The sequence below is a fragment of the Jaculus jaculus genome, chromosome 3 (assembly GCF_020740685.1).
Source record: "Jaculus jaculus isolate mJacJac1 chromosome 3, mJacJac1.mat.Y.cur, whole genome shotgun sequence".
Taxonomy (NCBI): Eukaryota; Metazoa; Chordata; class Mammalia; order Rodentia; family Dipodidae; genus Jaculus; species Jaculus jaculus.
Window position 1 is genome coordinate 9,799,488 of NC_059104.1, and position 19,757 is coordinate 9,819,244.

Sequence of the window (19,757 nt, forward strand, 5' to 3'; positions counted from 1 at the left end):
AGTTAGTACCTCTGTGTAATGCAGTCCTTCCCGCAGGCCCCTAGGATCCACACGGATGTTTATGTGTCGACACTGATTCATGAGCTCCAGGTGACTGGGACACTGGACCCAAGATGAATTTGAAGTTAAAGCTAAATGAAGCTGAAGGGATATTTTTTCAGAGTTTTCTGGTATTAAAAAGACCAAAAATTAAAATCAGCATTTCCACCCTTCCTTCAATTTTTAAAAAGACGTACGTTCTATCAAGAAAATTCAGCAACTCAATTTGGTTGACTGCACAATGCATTAAACATGACATCCAAATCACAGCTTAAACAGAGAATTTTCTTTCATTTTATTAGACTTGTAAGACCCATTCATAGGCATTTTCATTGATATTCTTAATGAAGAGATCAAAAAAAATACAACAACTGTATTTACAAATAATTGGGCTGCAGTACCCCCGCTCCCCCCATTTGCTCTGTTTCCCACTTTCACCTGCAAACTCTCTCTTATCCTCATGGAGTATGAGGGGAACAGAAAAGGAATTTGATATTTATTACTGGTTTGATAAAACTATGAGTCACCTAAGGTCTGATCTACTGTTTTCCTCTAGTCAAGATGCTAAAAAATGCCACTCCTGGGATCCCTATTAATATTTCCCTTTAAGTGCATTAGTTTTAAGATAATCATACAATCGGTTCTTATTTTCTCTTTAGATGAGCCAAGCAGCATTTCTGTATTGCTCACCACCCATGTGAACCACCGATGTGACTACTTCAGTCATTGTCACACCAATAGTCACCTGTGTTCTCTGGAAAGACAGGCTCAATGCCAACACCATGATCGGAAGGCGCAGCCACCTGAACAGGATCTCGGAGGTAGATGCCACGGTTACTTCCAACAGTGACTGTGAACCCCAATCTGTTAGCAAATGACGTGTTCTGAACGAGGTAGTCATAGGCTTTGTCAACCTAAGAACACAGGCAAGATAATTGCTCAGTGTAAGAAAACACCCTGATGCGAAGTATCATTCAGCTTATCTTCGTTACAAGACGAGCACAATGTGGCTGTGTGTGCTGCAAACGAAGCGACACCAGTGCGCAGAGCGTCTGCCCTGGCCGTCCTCCCACTTCACTCCCAGTCACAAGGCCGCTGCTTTCGAGGAACCAAAGTGCCGGGCCGGCCCTCTTGCCCGAGTGTGCTCTGAGCTTGCAGCCAGGACATGCCCCCATCAACATGCAGGTGTCTCAACTACAAAACTGTTGTTGGCATCCTTTTCACTCATAGGCCTCTCCACAGTGGCTACAAAGTCTAAGGCTTACTCATGAAGAGCACCACTGCAATGGGAACGATTATCCTGCAACATTCAGGACAGTAGCTTTACAACCAGTTTTTCATATAGACTGAGCAATACCTGAATAATGCCATGGCCCTGTGCAAACACTTCTATATTTTCAGCCTTCACCGCAGTGTTTTCCAGTGCTCTTCTAACAGAATGAACTGTATAGTTGACACCATTTGCTTTCAGGCCTGACATTCAACAACAAAACCAACAACATGGGAGTTAGTGAGGCACTTTGAATTTGAAACATCTTTTCCTCTCACCAAAAGATGACATGAACCCTCTTCTGGTTTTGATCTCATGTTTCAATATCCCCTTAAATATTTTCTTAACAGAACTGAACTGCTTACATCATAGAAACAGTTATTTCCAAATATATCATCGCATGTCAACTTGAAGTGACAGGACATAAATGTAAGAAGCAGACACCTTTCAAATGACATTTTCTTTAAAACTTGATTCTAGATTTGTAGGCAATTTTTTAACCCCAAACTGCATTTGTAAATACCAGTGGAACTTAGGCAAACCACAACCCTCCCCCAAACCAGCTGAGGTCTCAAACAGAATGATTAAGCCAGTACCCATAACAGGCAGACCCCAGGGACTGCTATTTATTAAAATTTCCCAGGTGATTCTAGCATGAAGCCATGTCTGGGACATGGAAAACTTACGGAAATTAACAACTTGTCAGCCTTGAATAACTGGCTGTTAGTGGATGAATACTAAACCATTTATTTTTTCCTCAAGAGTTCAGCAAACATGTTACATTTAGGGTATCATAAGCAGCAATCAAGACAAACATAAAATTATGATGCACTGTCCATCAGAATTGAAAAACAGAAGAAACTGCAAGCCTGAAATTTGGCCAGCCAGACCAAACGAGCCAGTGGGTGCAATAGTGGCATGTCTGTCATGGGGGAAACCAACCACTCTCTAATTGGACTGAAGGCCCGCTCCCTGGGAGGGAACACAGGCTTGATACTGAAAACCTACACAGGGGTAGCCTTGAGCCCTAGGGGTGTAACACCTGCTGGTGTTTAGGTAAATGCATATACTATGCTCACCAACCAGCCTAGTAAGCACTTTCTTAATGTTCATACCCATAAATTAATGCTGCTGTCACTTTTGGTTAGAGAACTTTTCTTTTCAGATGGCAGTGACTTTGGGACAACTCAGAAGGCACCATGGTGCTGAGAAGAAGAGACAGAGCTCAGCATTAAAACACCTCTATCACATCTTCCAAGACTCAGGGTCCATTGCAGAAGAGGTGGCGGAGAGAATGCAAGAGCCAAATAAGGGTCAGGGCTCCTTACAACGCACTCCGCATGACACCAAATGGCTTGTATATCCATGACCTCACACTGCCTGACACTACCTACATAAGACCATCACAACAGGAGGAAAAGATGAAGACATCAAAATGAGAGAGATTGACTGAGAGGGGGAAAAGGTGTGATGGAGATTGGAGAAGGGGAAGGGGGGGAGAGAGGAAGGGAATTGCCATGGGTTACTGTCTATAATTACAGAAGTTGAAATTTAAAAATAAGTTAAAAAAATAAAATAGGGCTGGAGAGATGGGTTAGCAGTTAAGACGTTTGCCTGCAAAGCCAAAGGATCTTGGTTCAATTTCCCAAGACACACATAAGCCAGATGTGCAAGGTGGCAAATGCATCTGGAGTTTGCTTGCAGTGGCTGGAGGCCCTGGCGTGTTCATTCTCTCTCTCTCTCATGTAAATAAATAAAATTCAAAAAAAGAATAATTGGAAACAAAAAGATCATCAAAATAAATTGGTAGAGCCATAAATGACAGAATGGCTTTATAGGCAGAGACCAGTATGCTCAATAAGCAAGTGACCTTGACGTATTTGGTGAAGGAGGGAAGAGACTTGAGAAGAGGACCATTTCTAAGGCAAAAGCTCACAATACCAGCCTCTTAAGTGACTCTGGTGACACCCTATGTAAAATGCACAACACCCTAGAAGCCCTGACCTCTCTACTTCACGTGGTACTCCACCACAATACTTCTCGACTGGTAACACATAAGTGTTTTCAAATTTGGCTGTCTCTCCTAATTATACTATAAACTATATGGGAAAAAGTAGTTTCAACTTACCATTCCTGATTTAGTCTCAGAACTAGAATATTGCTTAATAAAACATTAACAGAAGAGAGCCAACCAATTCTGTTTGCTGAATGCGTGGACATATTCAGGGGATCGTTTCACATACCTCATGTCTACCTTACACTATATTTAGTTCCCAGGACATAACTAACTCCCCCATGTTCAGAAACCACAGTAACCTGCAGTAAGAGTAGTATGCCGCATCCTTACCTGAAAGCACCAGGGCGATGCCTCCACACGCGTTGGGGGAAGACATAGATGTCCCGTTCATTAGCTGAGTTCCCCTCAATGTCCAGTTCGGGACAGAAGCAATGGCTCCTCCTGGTGCACTGATGCTCACGCCAAGGGCCCCATCAGCACTAAACAGAAAGCCAGAGCAGTTTACTTAGGGCTGGGGCAAAGTCAGATACACACAGACCATTCTAAAACGGCCAAACAGTAATCCAAAACTATGTGCTATTTGTGGCCATTACAGGAAAAAAAAAAATATGCAGGATATCAATCTGGGGGAACGGATGACAGATAACAGCCTTTTCTTCATTAAACAGCTCTCCCCTAAGTGGACAAATGTCTATGTGGATTTATTTATTTGGGAAAAATGAAAGGTGTCAAGTAGGAGAGAGAAAATAAGTGCTTAGACTCCTGGATGAATGTATTTTTCTTCTTTTTTTAAAAGTTTTTTTTGGCCGGGCGTGGTGGCGCACGCCTTTAACCCCAGCACTCGGGAGGCAGAGGTAGGAGGATCGCCATGAGTTCGAGGCCACCCTGAGACTCGATAGTGAATTCCAGATCAGCCTGGGCTAGAGTGAGACCTTACCTCGAAAAACCAAAAAAAAACAAAAAAAAATTTTTTTTTGTTTATTTTTGTTTATTTATTTGAGAGTGATTGGGAGGGGGGGAGGGAGGGAGGGAGGGGAGAAAGAGAGGGAGGGAGGGAATGAATGGGCATGCCAGGGCTTCCAGCCACTGCAAATGAACTCCAGACATGTGTGCCCCTTGTGCATCTGGCTAACGTGGGTCCTAGGGAATTGAGCCTCAAACTGGGGTCCTAAGGTTTCACAGGCAAGCACTTAACCGCTAAGCCATCTCTCTAGCCCAGAATGTACTTTTCTTTTATACTGCCTCTAACTTACGGTACAGGTTCGATTCCCCAGGACTCACATAAGCCAGATGCACATGGTGGTGCATGCATATGGAGTTCATCTGCAGTGGCTAGAAGCCTTGGTGTACCCAATTCTCTCTCCCTTAAAAAAAAAAAAATCATATATCCTAAGGACTCTTCTCACTACCTTAGAAACACTTTCTCAGCCCTGTTTATCACCACTCCATTCACAGTAGCTAGGAAATGGTACCAGCCTACATGTCTCTCAACTGATGAGTGGATAATGAAGATTTATACAATGGAATTGTATACAGCAGTAAAGAAAAATGGAATTATGCAAACTTGTAGGGAAATGGATGGATCTAGAAAGTATTACACTAAGTAAGGTAACCTAGGTCCAGAAAGCCAAATCATATTCTTTCTCATATATGGATCCTAGCAATGAACATTCAGACTTACATCTGAGTTTGGGTAAAACTTGGCATCAGAGGCCAGTAAGCTAGAAAAGGGCTCTAAGAGAGGGAGGAGAGAGCAGCGCTTCAGGAGATGGTATTCCACATACTTAAGCAGATGAACAGATTACTGGGGGTGCAATGGCCTGAGACTGAATAAATGAAGGATGGAGTTAATAAAATTTCAAGATGTTATGATTAAGCCACATGGAAACCTACTCATTTGGATAAGGGTGTACCCAGAAGGTACAGAGTGTTACTAGAAAAATTTCAGTGCCAAGGATGGGATACCTTCCAGCGAGTTGTTGGCCAGGTAGGTCACTGATACGCCCCAAAACATTATAGGACATTGCCAAGGCTCTTGGTTTCACACCACAAATAGGTGGTAAGACCCTACTGCTGAAGACTCCATGTTTTGTCTGTAAGCTCACTGAGAAATGAAGTTGGAACTGAGCTAGAAACCTCCTCCCTATAGACTAGCTCACAGAAAGCTGGAAGAAGCTATGCTGCACGCAGCCATGTAGGAGAAAGAAGTCATCAGTGCTGAAAACAGTGGACACTGCAAGCCTTATGTTTGGCCAACCAAGCCAAATGTCTGAATAGGTACAATAATGGCGTGTCTGTTATGGGGGAAATCAGCTACTGTCTAATGGGCCTGGAGGCCGTTCCTTGGGTGGGAATACATTGCTGGCACTGAAAGCCTAATCAAAAGCCTATGGTGGAGGAGGTCATGAGCCCTAGGAGCATAACACCTGCTCCTGTCTGGCTAGATGCATATATTATACTCACCAAGCTCCCCTGTAAGCACTTTTCTTTATGTTCATACCCATATATTAATGCTACTCTCATTTTGGTTACACAAAGTTCTCTTTTTGGATGTCAGTGACCACTGGGATGTCCCAAAAGGCACCACAGTGCTGAAAAGAAGTGATGGAGTGTGTGAAACATCTCCATTACACCTTCCAAGGCTCATGTGGGAGAGGAGGTGGAAAGAATGTAGGAGCCAAAGGAAGGGTGGGACTGGTTACAATGCAATCATTCATATACAAATTGGCCTTGATATCCATGACCTCGCAGTGCCTATCACTACCTGCACAGGACCCTCATAATAGGAAAAGATGATGACATCAAATAAAAGAGTGACTAATTGAGAAGGAAAGGGATATGATGGAGTGGATTTGTGAAGAGCAAAGTGATGAACAGGAAGGAATTATCATAGTTTATTTTTTAAAATTAAGGAAGTTGTCAATAAAAGTTTTAAAAATCCATTAAAACTTAAAAAAAAGAGAGAGAGAGAGATTGTAAGTCAAAATAAACAACTTTCCTCCCAAGCTGCATTTGGTTGGGTGCTTTATCCCAGCAAGGAGACGGTAACTACCACGCTCACACGTGCTAAGCAGGCACTCGATCACTACAGTACACTCCAGGTCCCCAGAGCAATTCTTTCAATTCCTATGGTTAATGAGATTTGTAAAGGTATTACATAAAATTAAAATTTAAAAATCAAGTGTAGGGGCTGGAGAGATGGCTCAGCAGTTAAGGTACTTGCCTGCAGGGTCCTCAGACCTAGGTTTGGTTCCCCAAGACCCACACAAAGGCAGATGCACAAGGTGGTACACGCGTCTGGAGTTCATTTGCAGTGGCTAGAGGCCCTGGTGTGCCCATTTTCTACATCTTTCTATGTCTCATAAATAAATAAACATTTAAAAAAAATCAATGGCCAAAGTAACATTTAAAATTTCTTCTAGGAGTGTGTGCCCATACGCACATGTGAGCACGTACTTATACGGGTGTTTTTGGAGCACACAGGAAAACCTCAGGTGTCGCCTTCAGGAATGCCATCTATCTTTTCTGAGACAGTGTGTAATGGCGTTGAGTTTGACAATTAGGCTAGACTTGTCAGCCAGTATTCCCCAGGGATCCTACTGTCTGTCTCTTCAGCACTGGGGTTATAAGTGTGTGCCAGCATACACTTCTACTTTTTTTTAAAGATCCTTGCAAGGCAAGCACTTTACTAAATGAACTATCTCTCCCAGCCCCTAATAATTTCTTGTAGTAACTGAACATAAAACATCAAACCCACAAACCTTTTCTGACACCTGATCCATATTTGCCAACAAGGGGTTTAGATGATGGTACAGAACAAACTTTCAGACACACACAGAAAAACCATTAAATCAGTTTAATATCATAAGTTAACTTTACACTAAAATCTGCCTTTCAGAGTCAGCTCATAGTTACAAAACCTCCAATCAGACACAGCTTATGGGAGAAAGGGGTTTATTTCAGGCTTACAAAATCCAGGGGAACTCCATCAATAGCGGAAGAAGCTACTCACATCCACAGATCCAAGCAGAGAGAAACAAATGCAGCAAGACACCACCGACACCAGCAAACACAAACTACCAGAGCTCTGAACACACCAAGTAGGCTGGGCTCAGATCAGCCTCCACACACATCTTAGCACTGGGCTCCCAAGATCTTCCCTCCAGTGACACAACCCCTCTAGCAGGGATGTACTTGCTAGAGACTTAAGCAGAAAGTTCAATTTTAATAAAACACCTACCGGGCGTGGTGGTGCACGCCTTTAATCCCAGCACTCAGGAGGCAGAGGTAGGAGGATCGCTATGAGTTCAAGGCCACCCTGAGACTAATTCCAGGTCAGCCTGGACCAATGAGACCCTACCTTGACAAACCAAAAATAAATAAATAAATAAATAAAATAAATAAAACAGCTGAGTCTATGGGGCCATACATCCAAACAATCACATACAAACTCCCACACTGCCTATCGCTGGCTTTATGCTATTCCTGCCATAGAGAACTCTCTTCTCTGACTTTCAACAACCTACCAATCCTTCAAGGCTGACAAATACCATCTCCTCTAGCAAGGGTTTATATGCTTGCTCTTGAACCTTTGTAGACTGTCATCCTACAATGGGCATTCTGAACTCAGGTCACAAAGTATTCATCTATGTCCTGCCTACTCTAAGCACTAGATATTTCCTGAATGTAATTCAAAATCAGTCCTTCTAAACTAATCCCAAAGAGGCTTTCACTGAGTGCCTGTATTCACTGATGTAATAATGAAATATTTTAAAATAAGGACATAATATACTTCTTCAGAAAGGAAATTAGTTCCGAGACTCAAACAATAGTTCAGAGGGTGTCACTAAATGAAAACAAATAATGTCACTTGCCAATCAGTCTGCTTACTTATGGGTCTCACCCAAAATGTTCTAAGTAGGCTACAACTTCAAAATAGATGCAAGTATACAGGCTTTGTAATTATGATGCTTTATAAAAGTTTAGCATTTCTGTTTCATCAAAGTTAAAATACCAAATGTGTTTGAAACAAGGCATCATTACTCATTATCTAAGTCTTCACGTCTATCAACAGTGGAACAACAGACCAAGTACATGTACTGGACTTGCTCCTACCTTGGGCCTCTAGAAGACCACGTGTACTGATTGGCAGGTAACTTCTCTCTCAGTGAATACTCTGCAACCATCATGTCAGGAGAAACATAAGCACCAACTCCTGTGGGATGAATTCTACCATTAACAAAAGGGCATAATTTACCTTATATACCCTAACTTTCCAGTGAAATACACTGTTCATGTGGGTAATCTGCATAATGTCTACACCATACTGTAAAATGGAAAAGACAGAACATTTACTAAAGAAACATGGGACGCTTACATTATACCAAGAGACTGCTTTAGCATAAGAAAAAACTAAGTTCCAGGATTATTATATGCATTAAAAAAGTACCCGAAAGTGTCCGTATGGGTCTATTGTATTAAAGCACTTATCCACTATTCTTTAAATCACAGAAGTTCTGAATAACCCAGTTCCCTTGTTACACTTAGATCCCTGGGACAGAGTTAAGGCCTACATGAGTATATCCAGTGGCTTACACATATAAGAAATAGGATTTAACTTCACTAAAACTATAGCTTATTAACCCCTACACACACACACACACACACACACACACACACACACACACACATCCTCTTAAAGACAGAGTATCACTAGTAGCCCAGATTCACATCAACCTTACAAACAGCTTTAGCCATTGTTTGCTTGTATCTAATTACTCTATTTCTAAAAAAGGAACCAAACCTATGACACTTGACGTAGTTCCCCCTGGACAGCCAACTGTAGACAGGCATGGGCCATTGTTTCCAGCACTTGAAACATAAACTATATTATGCTTCCATACAGCTTCATTAATTACTTCACAGATTCTCCTGGAAAAGAAAGAATTCTGTGAATAAATAAAAATGTTCCCATATTTTATTTTTATCCAGAAATTGCATTATTGTTTTGAAGTATGCAACTAAAACACTATCTCTAAGTATGAGGGTGTATAAGAACCACTCAGTGCAATTTCTCAACACGATAAATGCTCAGCCTCTATTCCCAAAATGTCTACAGTACCAAAATCTTATTTAAATATATAACTGCATAAATGTTGACAGGTGTGATTTGGGAGAGCACAAGTCTATCTAAGTGATGTTCTCTAATTGGGCTTAGAGTAGAGCAGATACAGGCCACATTAAATGTGAGGAAAATGTTAGAAAACTTTATGTGGAAAAACATACCACAAAGCGCTACAATATTTTCCGGGATTGGGTAGTGGTAGTATTCAGGGAGGAAAAAAAGAGCAAAATAAAATCATCTCAGATGACTTATATTTTTATATGCGCTTGGTTAGGAATAATTTAACTAAAAATGCTAGTATCTTTAGTGGCAAAATTAATTGGGGGAAAAAAGATACTAAGATCTTTGGATTTTAAGATGTAAGAAATCCAGTTATAGACTGATGGCAAACAAGAAAAATTTACTAGAAGAAAATGAAACCTATATGTAAAGGACAAAGTACTGAAGGGTTTTCTAAAATTTTACATATTTTAGAAGCGTAACTGTCAAAGAGGAAAGGGACACTCAGGTAGAAAAGGCCTGAGGAGCCAGGCTGCACAGGAGGCAATGCCTGCAGGCATCGCAGCGCACACACTGCAGGGTGGAGCGATGTCACACACTATGTACACCTTCTACTGTGACGGGCTTGAAAGCTTCAACACACAGATGACTGGCATATTGTAATGCCCAGGTGAGGACTGGAGGAGAAGCAATCAACAAGAAAACATTCCAAGCAAGGCAAGTTCAAACACACACTACAAAGAAAAAAAGAGGCAGTGAGGGCGGGCCGAGCGCTGCGTCTGGAGCGGGCATCGGTGGCGTGGCGGGCATCGGTGGCGGCAGCGCAGCAGCAGGGAGTGGAGGCGCCGCGCGGACCAGCAGTGCTCCTCACAGGCCAGGTCAGAGGTCAGCAGAGGAGGAGCAGACCAGCAGTGCTCCTCACAGGCCAGGTCAGAGGTCAGCAAAGGAGAGCAGACCGCACCGAAGAAGGTCCGCTACGCTTGTGAATGAGTGACCGTGACTGTGGACGGCCCAACAAATCTAGCCCATCTGGCGAGGAAAGCGAGCAGGCCGTGACGGCAGCGGCCTTCAAAAGCTGAGTCTGGAGACTGGAGACTCAGCCAGCAGGGTGGACCACCCCGGCCACAGGGGAGCACTGGCACTAAGACCTCAGGCACAGTGCTGCGGCTGGCACTGACATCAGAGACATGGCGGGGAGCGAGGGTCTGAGAGCATTTGCCCATTTCTGATATCTTTCCACTGTGACACTGAGTCCACTCGCTTAAAGCATTGCCGCTCTTGACTGCAGACACCAGCTTTCAAAGAACCACTCACCCAGAGTTTGGCCAGTGAGTTGCTTCTCCGTAGCTGTAGTTGACAAGATCACACTTGTGACTGATAACTTCTATCATCTATTTAAAAGATTGAGAATCTAGTTTAGGCAGAAATTTGTAGAAACACATTAACTAATAAAATAAAAGCTACAATCTTACCATGTCTGAACCAATCATATTCTAACTTTTATGTTCTTTCTAGACATATGATAAAACAGAAGGACAGGAGGAAATACACAATACACTAAGCAGTAATTAAAAACAACAACTATGGGCTAGGGAGATGGCTCTGTGGTTAAAGGTACATGCTTATAATGTGGTGGTCCACACCGTTAATCCCAGCACTTAGGAGACAGAGGTAGGAGGATTGCAGTGAGATCAAGGCCACCTTGAGACTACAGTGAGTGGATTCCAGGTCAGCCTGGAGTAGAGAGAGCACCTACTTTGAAAAACCAAAAAAAAAAAAAAACGAAGAAGAAAAAGAAAAAAAAACGGCACATGCTTATAAAGCCTTCTGGCCTAGGTTCAATCACCCAGTACCCACGTTAAGCTAAATGCACAAAGTGGAGCGTGCATCTGGAATTATTTACAACAGCAGGAGGCCAAGGTACATCCATATTCTCTAGCTATCTCTACTGGCAAATAAACAACTGGGAAAGACATAGATGTTATACAATGGTTCATATCTGATTTCAGAATCACAACTTACATGAAAAAATGAATACAATGTTAAATTCTTCTAGGCTGATGGATCAAGAAGGTTAAGATGTGTTAAAGCTGGAGAGGTGGCTTAGCAGTTAAAGGCGCTTGCCTGAGAAGCCTAAGGACCCAGCTTCATTCCTCAGTACCAAGGTAAGCCAGATGCACCAGGTGGCACGTGCGTATGGAGTCCACTGCAGTGGCTAGAAGCACTAGCGTGCCCATTCTCTCTTAAAAGGTGTCTTATTATACACTTTAATTACTTAAGAGATTTACTACAAACAAGTATAAAATATTTTCCCCAAAGATTTTAAGCCACAACATTTTCCTGGTAATATGTGCGTATGTGTGTACTGTATGTGGTGTGACATGTATGACGTATGTGAATGTGTACACCTGTGTGTTTCCTGCACGCACAAGTATGTATGCCGGAGAAGGCTGGGTGTCCTGCTCTATTGCTGTCCCATTCGTTTCCTGGACAGAATTTCACTGAACCTGGAGCTGTTGTTTTCAGTCAGACCAGTAAGCCCCAGTGACAGGTGACAGACATGGGTTTATACTTAAGTTTACTGCACAGGTACAGTGCAGAGATCACACTCAGCCATCTCATGCCTCATACTTGAATGGCCAGCATTCTTACCCACTGAGCCATTTCCTCACCTTTTTAATAAATAATTTTTAATAAAAATGACTTTTAGATGAAGTAATAACCATTGTTTGTTTTTTAAACAAAGCCCTGTATCCCAAATACCATTTAATTTTTTGGGTTTTTTTTTTTTTTGGTTTTTCAAGGTAGGGTCTCACTCTGGTTCAGGCTGACCTGGAATTAACTATGCACTCTCAGGGTGGCCTTGAACTCACGGGAATCCTCCTACATCTGCCTCCCGAGTGCTGGGATTAAAGGCGTGTGCCACAACGCCCAACTCATTCAATGTATTTTTATTTATTTATTTATTTTATTTTTTAATTTAATTTAATTTTTTATCTTTTCACAATTTTTATTAACATTTCCATGATTATAAAAAATATCCCATGGTAATAACCGCCCCCCCCCGCACTTTCCCCTTTGAAATTCCATTCTCCATCATATTACCTCCCCATCTCAATCATTCTACTTACATATATACAATACCAACCTATTAAGTACCTCCTCCCTTCCTTTCTCTTCCCTTTCTATCTCCTTTTTAGCTTACTGAACTCTGCTACTAAGTATTTTCCTTCTCACGCAGAAGCCCAATCATCTGTACCTAGGATCCACATATGAGGGAGAACATGTGGTGCTTGGCTTTCTGGGCCTGGGTTACCTCACTTAGTATAATCCTTTCCAGATCCATCCATTTTTCTTCAAATTTCGTAACTTCATTTTTCTTTACCACTGAGTAGAACTCCATTGTATAAATATGCCACAACATTCAATGTATTTTTTTTTTTTTTTTGATTTTTTGAGGTAGGGTCTCACTCTAGCCCAGGCTGACCTGGAATTCACTATGGAGTCTCAGGGTGGCCTCAAACTCATGCCAATCCTCCTACCTCTGCCTCCTGAGTGCTGGGATTAAAGGCGTGTGCCACCACACCCGGCTCAATGTACTTTTCATAAAACAAAAGAGTACTTTCTAAACCTGTTAATATCCAAGATCCTCAATCACTAATCTATGCCAGTGATTGATTAGCACTCACAGCTCTGATGAGGCCTGTGCCTGTTTCCATGGTGCTAAGTCTTGTATCGCCAATCTTAATGGAGAGTATCTGAGCACCAGGAGCAACTCCATTCCGTTCAGGCTCTTCTGGAAAATGCCCAGCAGCTATACTTGCTACATGGGTTCCATGTGCTCCTAGAAGCAAGGGAAGGCCCGGGGGGGGGGGGGGGTTGAGACATAATAATAATAAAAATTTCTCACATAAACATTTTTAACCATTTTAATTTACATAATTATGATAAAGTAATCAAATAAAATATATCCTGATGTATGTGACTAATAATAAGTCTATTACAACTCAAAAAAAGATCAAGCTTCTTCAATTACAAACATTCTTTCCCTATCTTGATTTCTACTCTTTTCACAGAAAGCAAAAATGTAAGCCACCAAGCAGAACTAGTATGTGCTATCCACCTAGCTGACAATTAGCCAATGTCCAGAGTCTATGCAACCTTTTAAATCCAACAAAGACACAGAGAGAAGACACACCCTGACTACCACATAAAGTAGCTCAAACATTCAAAAAAACATTTCACAAAAGAGACCCACATGGCAAAACACATGGAAAGATGTTGCATTTCATTAGTCACCTGGAAGTTGCAAATTAATGACACAATGATGTGCTTCTCCAGTTTTCAAGGTAGCTGAATTTTAAAGGGTGGCCACAAGTATGGGCAGAACTGAGTATCACACACTGCTGGTGGTAGGAGTGATGCCCAGAGAACTCTATGGTACGCTGACTCAGATTTCTTCAGGTATGTGATTATGTGTGCACTATAGCTGGGTTATACAGTAGTTCTAGTTTAAAAAATTTTTTTTTAAAATATTACTTATTTTATTTGAGAGAAAGAGAAAGAGGGAGATTGTGCCAGGGCCACTAGCCACTGCAAACGAACTCCAGATGTTTGCATTACCTTGTGCACACAGCTTACGTGGGTACTGAGGAACTGAACCAGGGTCCTTAGGCTTCAGAGGCAAGTGCCATAAGCACTAAGCCATTTCTCTAGCCCTTTCTTCTTCTTTTTATAAAAGAATTTAAAAATATTATTTATTTATTTATTTGAGAGAGAGAGAAAGAGGCAGATAGAAAAGACAGAATGTAGTTTTCTGATGAACCTCCATAGTAATTTCTAAAGTGGAGCACCAATTTTCATTTCCACCAGTAGCATGTAAGAGAGCTCCCCCACCATACACACAACCCACATTCTCTCCAATATTTGGTATTGTCTGGTTGACAGTCATGACTGTGGTGGTGAGACAGAGTCTCAATGTAGTTTTGGTTTTCACTTCCCTGGTGGCTAAGGAAGTTGAATGGTTTTTTTTTTTTTCTTTTATGTATTCATCAGTCATTTGTAGTTCTGAGAATTATCTCCCAAGCTTGTATGCCCATTTACTGACTGGAGGATTTGTCCTGGTGTTTCATTTCTTGAGCTCTTTAAATCTTCTAAATTCAAAGCCCTGCCAAATGTATAGCTGGTAAAGACATTTCCCATTCTAAAGTCTATGTCTTCAATTTGTTCTTTGCTGCACAGCAGCCTTTCAAATCCATTCACTGACAGTTGTTGATTCTAAGGATTATTTCCTATACTACTGAAGTGCTTTTCAGAAGGTCCTTGTCTATGCTTATGTCTTGAAGTGTTTTTCAATAGTTTCTTCAATCAAGCACTTTCAGAGTTTCACCTGTTACTTAAGGTTTTTGAACTGATTTTTTTGGGAGGAAGGCAAGGTGAGAGAGAAGGATTTGGTATCATTATTCTACATGTGAACACTGAGTTTTCTCAGCCAACAGTAAGTTACTACCAAGAAACAAAATGAATGTTTTTATGTTTTCTTCTTGACCTAAGTGGCAGGTACATAGTATTACTCGCTTTGTGGTGATTAAGTGACCATAAGCTATTTTTCAAGTGGAAACGTTTATGAGTACAGAGAAATATATCACAATACTGTCCCCACTCTCCAAAAGGCAGCAACATAAGCATGATGATGCACAACAGTCGCTGGCTTTTCTAGAAAGTAGGATCTGAAAGAATGAGGTACCTCTAGCCCTTTGCTGTATTTCTGAAACTCCTCTGCTCTAGACAATAGCTATTGAACAGGAAGATATGTTGTCAATCCTGCCTTATTTATGTATTTAATGCAACTTCCTTCCCAAAATATACCGTCACTATCACAAGTGAGTTTATATGGCTACAGTAAGGAAGACTGGCCACACTCAGTTATGGCAGGATGGGGCCCCCATGGCTCTCAGAGATTGATGCTGGGAGCCTGAGAGGAAAGAAGCTTGCAAGCGTATTTACCACACACAACAGCTCTCCCAGATACCAGCTCCAAATATACACCCACATCTACATGAAGAAAAGCAATTTCTCTCTCTCTCTCTTTTTTGAGATAGGGTCTCACTCTAGCCCAGGCTGACCTGGAATTCACTATGTAGTCTCAGCGTGGCCTTGAACTCACAGCGATCCTCCTACCTCTGCCTGCTGGGATTAAAGGTGTGTACCACTGCGACTGGCTAAAGCAATCTTAATGTCTGACAAGGGGTGAATGGATAAATTGCAGTAAACATGTGTGGCAACACTCACAAGCAACGAGGAGCAAGCTATTTATAATTACAGCATGGGTGAACTGTCAAATCATTATACTGAAGAAAGCAGACAAAAAAACAAAAACTTCTGATCATTAGCTAGGCATGGTGGCACACAACTTTAATCCCAGCACTTGGAAGGCAGAGGTAGGATTACTATGAGTTTGAGACCAGCCTGAGACTACATAGTGAATTTCAGGTCAGCAGGGGCTAGAGTGAGACCCTACCTCGAAAAACAAAACAACAACAAGAAGCCCTGATTATTTACTGTACTTATATAAATCAGAGAATGTGCAGAGTTATGCAGAGCAAGAGAAGCACCCCTGCGGCTTCCTGGAACACGGCAGGTTGGCCTGCAATGAAGGCAGCAGGCATGCGAAAGACAGGTGTGCTTCACCTATGCCTCAAGGAACATCAGGAGAGGGACTTACAGAGTTAAAGCCAGATTACTTCTTCCTCCTTCCATCCTTCCCCATAGTAAGCATTACCTTAAAGCTAGCTTGATTTTTCTGTTTTTATATTTTCAGTGATACCTGAAAATTATCTTTGGACCACACAAATGCTGTGATATGCACATACCCATACTCACACACACACCTAACAACCAACCAACCAACCAAAATCTGAATAAAGCACATCTCTGTTTCTAGACCTAGTCGTTTAGATGGGATTTCTAGATTCAATTCTCTAGAGTACCACTTTAGGCTACAGGGATTTATCATATAACTACTTCACAACTCTGTCATTTATAAGTCTGAATCAGAATACCTCCACTGGTCACAATGGAGAGCAGGTTTCCTTCATCATAAATATTAACGGAGTAATTCAACATCTCAGCTGTACCAAAAGAACCATATTCTTGGGCCTCTTTGTAGTTTCTCAATACAGTTGATTTACTCAAGTCCCCATTTTCATTTGAATCAATGCAGGCTCTGTGGAGAACAACAAAATAGGCACCAAGGTTAGCCAATTTAAAAGAAAAACTTTTCTAAATTTTACATTATACAACTTTTTCGTTGTCTCCTCATTGGTGCTACTCTTCCCCCAACTCTCTCAAATTCACTAACCAGATTTCTTTGTTTCCCAGTTAGCAGTAAGACCCAAGTCTGAGGGCTGGTTGCCAGCTGGTATTAACCCATTCACAGGCAAGCAGTCCTGATTAAACTCAAGTGGGTCACACCCAAACACAGAGGGAAAATAGTCATTAAAGTAACCAGGAGTTGAAGGCCAGCCTGAGGCTACACAGTGAATTCCAGGTCAGCCTGGGCTAGAGCAAGACAAAAGAAAAAAAAAAAATCAAAGTAGAAGAGGGGCTAGTTGGAAATAAAAAGGTTCTAATGGAGGGAATAAGGAGCGGGTCAAGAGAAAGTAATGGGAGAGGATTACAATCAAAACACATTATATACATGTATGAAAACTGTCAATAAAAGTGAAACAAAAAAGTGTTTGAAAATCATGCAGCCATCTAAGAAATCAAAACTGATGCTTGCACTGGAGTCCTAGAATAGTTTGGGATGATTTTATGTGTGGCCCAAGACAATTCTTCTCCATCCAATGGAGTAGAGTAGCCAAGAGTAGACGGGCACCATGGGTTAGACTAGGCTGGAAAGGCCTACTTCCTGCTGCTTCTTTTAGGGTTAGCTTTGTGCATCCAACAGCTCTGCAGGCTTCCTGAAACCTGATGCACCGTACTGATCTTCAGTCCATAGTTATAGCATTAGGCAAACAAGATAATCTGATCATATAAATCTAATGTCAACGCCACAAATGGAATGCATATCACTTCTATGTTTTTAGCTATTAGAATACATTTTAAAAACTAAGAACTGTACTTCAACAAACTAAGCAAATGACATAAAACTGTCAAGATAAACTAGCAGGGTCCACTAGTATAATACTGAAGAGTATGTCCTACTAACAAATCATAGAAATTGGCAAAGAAGGACCTGAAAGTCTGCTGTTATACAGGGGTAATATTTAAGGGCTGTGATGCCCTAAAATGATTCACAGCACCTCAAGAGACATAGACTTACTTTACCACAGTATTCAAAACTTTATGAAAGTTAAGGCAAATTAAAAACAAGTAGCTATCAAGTGTAGTCAGGACTGGGGTTAACAGAACTCAGAGCGTCTCACCGTTCCTGTGGGACAGAGCGGCACGTGTGGCTCCAGAACACATGTAATGGCGAGCATGCATTCTAGCAGACATCTAGGAGGTCCTTCCCAGTTGGCAGTGCATCTCCCAAACTTGCCCACTTCCTGTGTCTTCCTTAAACTGTGCTGCATGATTTGGGGACGGCCTGCCTGTACCTATACTAACTTCAAATCTAATGCATTCACTCTGATTTTTGTTCATTTTTATTTATTTATTTGAGAGTGAAAGAGACAGAAAGAGGCAGATGGGGGGGGGGGGAATGGGCGCGCCAGGGCTTCCAGCCTCTGCAAACGAACTCCAGACGCGGGCGACCCCTTGTACATCTGGCTAACGTGGGTCCCGGAGAATCGAGCCTCGAACCGGGGTCCTTAGGCTTCACAGGCAAGCGCTTAACCGCTAAGCCATCTTTTCAGCCTTGATGCATTCACTCTTGCTTGGGAGTTCCACATCTGCTCTCAGCAGGAAGATGAAACTCAGTAAGGTCTCTCTATCAAACCTCTACTATCATGTGCCACAATGCACTCTAATATCATACTAGCCTTTTTACAATAACTTCTCATCTTTCTCCCCAACCTGCAAAGGCTGTTCTAGTCTCTCTGCTTAGCCAAGTGCTTCATATTTCAATGTAAGCTGTTACTTTTGGAAAGATTTCCTTGATGGATCCTGAACTGGTTCCATGTTTTCTCCCCTGTGGAGTCCCATCTGTGGAGGAGGGGTCAAACATTTCCTTAATGATGAGTTACTGCACCAAGATCTTTTAACAAAATCCCCACAGGAAATGCAGTGACGATTTCTTACAATCAGAATCCAGTCAAAACATACATTATAAGAGATGTCACTAACCAAAAACTCCACAGAGGGCAAATATGAATATGCTGCAAAGTTGCTGAAGGTCTATAGACGTATTCAAAAAGTAGCTGTTAGAATCCAGAGAAAGGAAACATGAAAATGAGGTTTCTAGATACAAAACATAGATGAGAAGGGCTTAGGTATAATAAATTCCTTTACATTTTCCACACCTTTTTTGTTTACTTTCTATAGAAAGAAAGCACAGATTTCACCAGTAATTCCCAACATGACAAAAAAGGTCAAAAGCAAAAGCCATTTCTTTATATATCCTATTTATATAGCTTCTTTTAAAATAAATATTGTATTTATTTGAGAGAGACATCAAAAGAGGCAGAGAGAGAGAATGAATATGGGCAGGCCAGGGCCTCCAGCCACTGTAAACAAAAAGATGCATATGCCACCTTTTGTTATCTGGCTTTATGTGGGTACTGGGGGAATCAAACCTTAGGTCCTTAGACTTTGCAGGCAAATGCCTTAACTGCTGAGCCATCTGTCCAGTACCTATATAGGTTCTTTTAACCAGCATTTGCTCTATTTTGAGTGAATTTGACAATACATCCTGAAAACTGAGCAAAGAAATAGAAAACAATGATTGGAATATGGAGAAGGCCAGATGACAGACCTTAAGAAATGATCTATACAAAGTACTCCAAGGTCATATGACCCCCTCTTAGCAAGGGCTATTTCTTTTCTTTCTTTTTTTTTTAGGCAAGCGCAACATTCTGGCCTTTTTCTTTTAAATGCCAGACAGACAGAGAGAAGTGGAGCACCAGGGCCTCTAGCCACTGCGGCTGAGCTCTCGTGTATGTGGGACCTGGAGAGTCAAACATGAATCATTAGGCTTTGCAGGCAAATGCCTTAACTGCTAAGCCATCTCTCCAGCCCAACAATGGTTACTTCTGAAATGAGAACATCTGCAGGCAATACTCAGATGAGCCAGAGGAATGTTGGGATCTTTGTGATTCTTCTACAGAATTTCAGAATTGAGATCAAACCTGTACTACATCTAC

General features: G+C 41.6%; 1 protein-coding gene across 3 annotated transcripts in view; it reads right to left on the bottom strand.

The window, feature by feature from the left end:
- Nucleotides 1-19,757, bottom strand: part of Tpp2 (tripeptidyl peptidase 2) — an 81,672-nt gene that overhangs the window by 37,541 nt on the left and 24,374 nt on the right. For all 3 annotated transcript variants that reach the window (XM_004663394.2, XM_012949859.2, XM_045145621.1), the window contains exons 6-14: nt 16,512-16,675; nt 13,140-13,294; nt 10,765-10,841; nt 9,130-9,257; nt 8,442-8,541; nt 3,657-3,805; nt 1,397-1,512; nt 785-953; nt 10-167 (exon numbers count right to left, since the gene is read on the bottom strand). In XM_004663394.2, coding sequence (XP_004663451.1) covers nt 10-167; nt 785-953; nt 1,397-1,512; nt 3,657-3,805; nt 8,442-8,541; nt 9,130-9,257; nt 10,765-10,841; nt 13,140-13,294; nt 16,512-16,675 — 1,216 coding nt within the window. The remainder of the gene's footprint in view (nt 1-9; nt 168-784; nt 954-1,396; nt 1,513-3,656; nt 3,806-8,441; nt 8,542-9,129; nt 9,258-10,764; nt 10,842-13,139; nt 13,295-16,511; nt 16,676-19,757) is intronic.